General features: G+C 40.5%; 1 protein-coding gene across 1 annotated transcript in view; it reads left to right on the top strand.

The window, feature by feature from the left end:
* Positions 1-6,718: 6,718 nt before the first annotated feature.
* The window catches only part of TRPC3 (transient receptor potential cation channel subfamily C member 3), a 54,102-nt gene continuing 53,300 nt past the window's right edge, over positions 6,719-7,520 (top strand). The window contains exon 1 of the mRNA XM_077770897.1: positions 6,719-7,486. Within this exon, the coding sequence (XP_077627023.1) occupies positions 6,719-7,486 (768 nt within the window). The remainder of the gene's footprint in view (positions 7,487-7,520) is intronic.

Genomic DNA, 7,520 nt, shown 5'->3' with positions numbered 1-7,520 from the left:
TCTTGGCTAACTTGCCTTTATTATAACCCAGATATGCTCCCTGCCATATATGGTTTCGGCTCAGGTCCCATGAGTTACAGTGTTCTAATAGAGCTTACAGCACTAGTGTTGTCCTGGCCTGGGAGCAGCCTCTCTGGCTCTCAGCTCTGGGTCCTCACCAGAGGGGAACTGAGGGTAGCTTGAGAAAGCCCACAGCATTCCCTACTTAATCAGGCTGGGCTGTCCCAGATCTCCTACCCTCAGTGATTCTTTACTTTCTTGGATCTACATCTTAACTTTTACTTCCCCTTTATCCTTTCTTTCTTCCATCAGAATAGGAAGTATTATGGCTTTGCTGTCAAAAGTGAGAGAGATATCTTGTATGCATGATAAGAGCATTCTCTGATCAGTTTCCTTCAGCACTAATTAGAAAAATAAAGGAACTAAGTAATCCTTCAAGACAAGTTCTTTTTCCTAAATTCTGCATGCAAACTCCTAATTTTTTCCTGCAAAAGGCTAAAAATTACTTCCATATTTCTCTTTGCACTCCTCTAAAATTTGTGTTCTCTATGTCCCCCCCTAAACACAGCAGCACCTAACCAACCACTCACCTCTCCCCACCCACCTCCCTTGCTACCCCCACAGTAAGGTCATCAAGGGCAAAGACACTTTTTTGGAAAGACAAAAGAGAAAAGCACCTTGCTAATCTTTCCAAAAATAACCTTGATGCTATAGGAATACCCTTGACAGTATAGAAATAGGCAGGATAATATGTTTATAGGACAGTGAAGAATGAATCTGAGGAGCAAGGAAAACAAGGTTGACTAGTCAGCATCCTTGAAAGTCAACCAGAGGATTCTATTTTGTTTGCTGTTCTTGTCTAAGAGAAGTGTGAGAGTAAAAGCAGAGTTTAAAAAGAGCAAGATGCTGGGACGGCTGTGGCATACAAGGAGGAAAACCAGGAGCAGCATGTGGTACTGGAAAGAACCCGGAGTCAGACAGACCCCAAGTTGAAGCCCAATTTTGCATTTTTTAATGTGTTACCATGGACAATTTTTTAAAATCTCAGTTTTCTAATCTATGAAAGGGAAATCTGATTCATAATATTGTTATGAGAATTAAATATGATAGTGTATGAAACACACATACACACATATATATGTATATATATATGTGTATATATATATATATATATATATACACCAAGTACTCAGTAAAGTTTAGTAGTAGCCTTTCCTCATTCCATCTCTGTTGGAAACCTGTTGTAATAATCCAATTATGATTAGTTAAAGATCTGGAAGATGGTGCTAGCAATGAGAATTGGATGGGAGGGTCTAGTATAAGAAACATTCCAAAGGAGAAGCTTTAGAACTTAGAAAGCATCAAGACGATGAGCTTAAAATTGCTAAACCTGAATAACTAGCCTGAGATGCAAATGTTAGGAGGGGGTGCTGATTAAGGGAGAAGGTGAGCTGGGACCTTTTAGAGTGACCAGGGGATAGATAGTTGTACGTATGGGATATAAGATCAAAGGAGAGGACAGAGCCTGGAAAGAGATTTGGAAACTCAGTGGAACAGATATTTGTTGAGTACTTACCCTCTATGGGTCACTAGATAAGGAGAAATACAGCATGATTAGACCATCCAAGAATATGTGCACATATGAGGGAGTATTTTTAATACTTTATTTTTTAAAAAAGAATTCATGTAACCATACAATAGCCTTAAAACACATGAGACATAGGATGATTGATTTTATATCTAGGTGAGAAATCATGTATGAGAAAGGGAAAGACTGTACCAGAAATCTGGGGTAGAATAGTGATGGTCACTGCACACTTTTAGATCTAAACTAAATTACTAGATTTCCTGGGTCAAAAGAAAACAAGAAAAAGGAAAAAAAGAAAGAAGAAAAAAAAGGCAAGGATTATATATAGTTTATATATTTTTAGACTAGAAGAAGCAAACTCATCTGAAGAGAGAGGCCTATTAATGCACAATTCTAGAATGACTAGTACTTGAATCCTCATAAATGGTACAATGGATACGATAATGGACAACCTCTTTAACCTGTTAAATGCAGTTTTGAAGAAGACCTAGTAACCTTTTAAAAATATAAATCCTTGAAAAAAGTAAGAGCATGACATTAAATGGTCACTGGTGAAGGCATTTTGCAGGCTTCTTATTTAAACAGTGATTTAGGTGACTTTCTTCCTGGACATCACGTCTTAAATGTTAATAAAATTTTGCAAAGGATGTGCATTTAAAATACATATTCCAGAACACCACCCCTGAAAGATTCTGATGTAGTTCATCTAAAATAAGGCCCAGAAATCTGCATTTTAATAGGCACTCCAAGTGATCCTGAGGCGAGTGACCCTCACTTAGAGAAACATTGCTGGAAGTTGCCTTTGGGTACACCAAAATATTTTTAATTTTTAATNTTTAAATGTTTTATTTATTTCTGAGAGAGAGAGAGAGAGACAATGTGAGCAGGGGAGGGTCAGAGAGAGAGGGAGACACAGAATCTGAAGCAGGCTCCAGGATCTGAGCTGTCAGCACAGAGACTGATGCGGGGCTCGAACCCACGAACCGTGAGATCATGAACTGAGCCGAAGTCGACAGCTTAACCAACTGAGCCACCCAGGTGCCCCCCAAAATATTTTTTAGAAAGAACTTTTTAGGGGCACCTGGGTGGCTCAGTTAATTAAGTGTTTGACTTCAGCTCAGGTCATGATTTCACGGTTTGTGGGTTCGAGCCCCACATCCAGCTCTTTGCTGACAACTCAGAGCCTGGAGCCTGCTTCGGATTCTGTGTCTCCCTCTCTCTCTGACCCCCTAGGCCCTGCTCACGGTCTTTCTCTCTCAGCCTCTCAAAAATAAATAAACATTAAAATATTTTTTAAAAAAGAAAACTTTTTATTTGCTTCAGTGTTTAGAGACGTAAGAAGAACTCAGTTTCTTTCATAAAGAATGAAAAAAAATTTTTTCCTTAAGATGTACCGTCATCATCTTACTCAGTGTGGGCTACTCACAAAATACCACAGACTGGGTGGCTTAAACAGCAGAAGTGTTTTTTTTTTCTCATGGTTCTGGAAGTCAGCAGCCCAAGATCATGGTGCCAGTATGGTCAGGTTCTGGTGAGAGTTCTCTCTCCCTGACTTGNATCAGGTTCTAGTCAGAGTTCTCTCTTCCTGACTTGGGGTGGGGAGAGAGAGAGAGGGAGGGAAAGAACATGAGAGCTCTGTGTTGTTTCTTCTACTTTTTTTAAAAAAATGTTATTCTTAAGAGAGAGAGAGTAGGGAAGGGACAGAGAGAGAGGGGGGTACATAGAATCTGAAGCAGGCTTCAGGCTCTGAGCTGTCAGCACAGAGCCCAATGTGGGGTCTGAACCCACAAACTGCAAGATCATAACCTTAGCCGAAGTCAGAGGCTTAACCAACTGAGTCACCCAGACGACTCTCTGTTGTTTCTTCTTACAAGGGCACTGATCGCACTATGAGGGCTCTACCCTCATAACCTCATCTAATCATAATTGCTTCCAAACCTCTCAAAGACCTCATCCCCAAATGACATCACACTGGCGTTCAAGCTCAAACATATCGATTTGTAGGGGCACACAGTTCAGTCTATAGCAGTCAGATATTAGCCTGAGCTTGCAGAGGGACTTGCAGAGCATCTGCTTTAGGTCAGTGGTACTCCAATGCTTTTAACAAGAAAAAAAGGCCCTGCACAATGTACCCTTGCAGTGCTGAATGAATTGACGCATCGGATGGGCATCTGAAGGTAACAAATGTCTGGCAAAATGATTTGAGTGTTAGTATTACTGATGTGAAGCATCCTCTCCCATTCACCTGCATTCCTTCCTTATTTCTCATGCTAGAGGAGATGCCCTGTCAAGACTAGCTGAGATTGGAGCCATGTTTATGAATTGTGGATGAGTTGAATTCAGTGCGACTCATACCATTCTATCATTCCAGATTAATGAAGTTTGTCTTAATACTGTAAGAAAAGTTAAAAAAAAAAAAAAGATACTTGCCACAAAGATAAGTATCATTAGATCAGCTCTTTTATTTTGAAATAGCCGTATAATTTGTTCTAATTCAGAAATCTCACTTCACACTTAACTCAGTGTTAGAATGTTTTAAAGACAACATCAAAATGACTCATGTGATTGTGTAGTACTAAAATTCCACATTTCAACTCAAATACACAATATGGAGATACTGATTTTGAGAGAGGCAGAAATTCTAAGAAAAAAACTTTAAAATACTAAGAAATGCAAAGAAAACTTCATTGAAGAGTCATATTCTGGTATTTTCACATCACATTCTTTGGGGAGAAAAGGTGGGATTTTTATAAGTGATTTTCTTTTTAGATAGCTATCATTAGATAAAGAGACCTTTCCATTAAGAGGTAGCACTTTAGTAATGAGTTTATTTCCCCAACGATAACCTGAGTAGAGATTGGAATTCTTCAGACATATATACTCTGTATATATATTCTGTAGTTATAGAAAATGTCAATATATTGTCATTGTAAGCATGGAATTCATCTTTTATACCACATGGAGATTCTAGACATTGAAAGAGTTCCAGTTTGTAGCTTCATAGTAAAAATATTAACCCAATGAAGTCAGTACCATTAATAGTAATAGAACATTAAAACCCTTGTCATAGTTTGATCTTGAAACAAACTTTTCTTCCATGTATTTCAGTGAATGCTATTTCCCAGTTCTTATCCACCTAAAAATCATCATCATACCAATACACACAGATACATTCATAAATACACAGACCACCCCCCACACCCAACTTTTCACTCCCTTGTCTCCCATGCACACACCACACACTCACAAACCTCACTCTGCATGCTACCCTACACAACATACATCCATACCCTACTAACATGGCATTTATTTAGCTTCAGAAAGATTATAAATGTAATGATTACCAATACATACATTTATTTAAAAATTTTTGTCAACTAAGGGGTTAAAATACATAAACATCAAAAAAATGAATTTTATTTTTTAGTAAATCTTTTCCCTAATGGCCATCCCCATACCCCCAGGGAGAACAGAGTCCTCGCTAATTAGTTTTCAACCCCTGACTCTGTGAATACTGTTTTATCAATGGTGGAAAGTATTTCTGGAATATATACTATAGAAAGAAAGCATTTTCCCCCCCAGCCATTCACTTTTAACTTGTCATTCTTATTTGCCTTAAAAATAGGTAAGGTGAGAACAGCTTTATCTGATACTTTTGGTATAACTCATATAGAAAACAAAAATTACAGATATTTTAAAGGAAGTTATCTTACCAATTTCAGTCAGCAAGAATGTTAGAGCTGTAAAGATGCAAATTTGTACTTAGAATAATAGCCACTGAAATATGGAAAGTAATCACAATGTTAAAAATTATATTGTTTATTTAGCATCGTTTTTCAGAGACTCTGAACTTCTAAAAAAGATTTTTGTTTATGTGCTCCTGAGGAAACTCTGAAGCACTTTGTAAATTTCCATTTTACACCTGGGGTAAGGAAGTCCGAAGAAATGAATTTACCCAGCATCACAGAAATTACAATATGAACTTCAATCACTGTACACATCAATTAATGAGATCACTTTCATAATGCAACTAAATCTCAACAAATGTGGTTGGTATTACAATTTTGTACATGTTGTTCTGGATATACTATTAGTACCCAGTTGCTTTATTCATAAAATAATAATAATGATTTTTAAACATAAATCATACGTATCATTTTAGTTCAAAGAGGCAATTATATAGTATTGGTAACTAACAACTCTTATTACAAAGTCACAGCCTTTTTCAACAAAATAAGTTTATACTGATGCTCTAATTTTATAATTGCTAAATATTGTCTGTGTCATTGAAAAAATTTAATCTTGTTGGTTTTTGGGGGGCAGTGTTGGGACAGGATACTATTAAGAGAAAAAGAAAACAAAGATCCTGCCAGATCTTTGGCCTAAATACTAGGTTTTTATTCCCCCATCAATTATTTTATTTAGTTAAAAATATTCAGTAACTTGAGAGGATTTTTCTGGCCTAATTCTTTTTTTTTCTTTAATTTTTTTTTAAATTTCTGAGAGATAGAGACAGTGTGATCAGAGGAGGGTCAGAGAGAGAAAGGGAGACACAGAATCCGAAACAGGCTCCAGGCTCTGAGCTAGTTGTCAGCACAGAGCCTGACACGGGGCTTGACCCCACGAGCCGTGAGATCATGACCTGAGCCGAAGTCGGACGCTCAACCAACTGAGCCACCCAGGTGCCCCTTTTGTGGCCTAATTCTTGAAAAATTTACTCTTTTTAGCCTTAAAGCCTAGTGCTTTGGTGCCAAGAACCTGCTAGGACTTCATTTTCAAGACTTTTAAGACCAGTAAAATGGTTAGTTACACAAGGTCCAATGAGTTCCGTCTGTACCAGAGTCACAGGGAGGCACAGATGTCTGGAAGTCGTTTATATTATTTTTTCTGAATGCCACGTTCTATTGAACAGGGGCCCTTGAGATAGGCTGCCAGCTCCTCTCTGGGTTCAAGCAGCCCATATTAGGTACAAATATAAGCTTCAGGTGCGTTGATTAGCAGCTGACATAGCTACCAGGAGGGCCACAGGTCTGCAGTAGGTGCTGTGTACTTGGAAGGGGCAAGATACGTGGGAGAAAGCACTATGCCCTAATAGTCTACAGTTATTTTTCATTGCTGCTGATCAGGTCCATGGAGGAAAGCCCATCTCTGAGGCGCAAGACAGTGATGCGGGAGAAGGGCCGGCGCCAGGCGGTCCGGGGCCCGGCCTTCATGTTCAATGACCGGGGAACCAGCCTCACAGCCGAGGAGGAGCGCTTCCTCGACGCTGCAGAGTATGGCAACATCCCCGTGGTGCGCAAGATGCTGGAGGAGTCCAAGACGTTGAATGTCAACTGCGTGGACTACATGGGCCAGAACGCGCTGCAGCTGGCCGTGGGCAACGAGCACCTGGAGGTGACAGAGCTGCTGCTCAAGAAGGAGAACCTGGCACGAATCGGCGACGCCCTGCTGCTGGCCATCAGCAAGGGCTACGTGCGCATCGTGGAAGCCATCCTCAACCACCCTGGCTTCGCAGCCAGCAAGCGCCTGACCCTGAGCCCCTGTGAGCAGGAGCTACAGGACGACGACTTCTATGCCTACGACGAGGACGGCACTCGCTTCTCCCCCGACATCACGCCCATCATCCTGGCGGCGCACTGCCAGAAGTACGAAGTGGTGCACATGCTGCTGATGAAGGGGGCCAGGATCGAACGGCCGCACGACTATTTTTGCAAGTGCGGAGACTGCATGGAGAAGCAGAGGCACGACTCTTTCAGCCACTCACGATCGCGGATCAATGCCTACAAGGGGCTGGCCAGCCCAGCGTACCTGTCCTTGTCTAGTGAGGACCCAGTGCTCACTGCCCTGGAGCTCAGCAATGAGCTGGCCAAGCTGGCCAACATAGAGAAGGAGTTCAAGGTAAGCTCAGTGCTCCAAGCCGGCGACTTTCTTA

Source organism: Crocuta crocuta, unplaced genomic scaffold (assembly GCF_008692635.1).
Source record: "Crocuta crocuta isolate KB4526 unplaced genomic scaffold, BGI_CrCroc_1.0 scaffold331, whole genome shotgun sequence".
NCBI lineage: Eukaryota > Metazoa > Chordata > Mammalia > Carnivora > Hyaenidae > Crocuta > Crocuta crocuta.
Note: the sequence above shows the minus strand (reverse complement) of the source record. Positions and strands in the feature narration are given on the sequence as shown.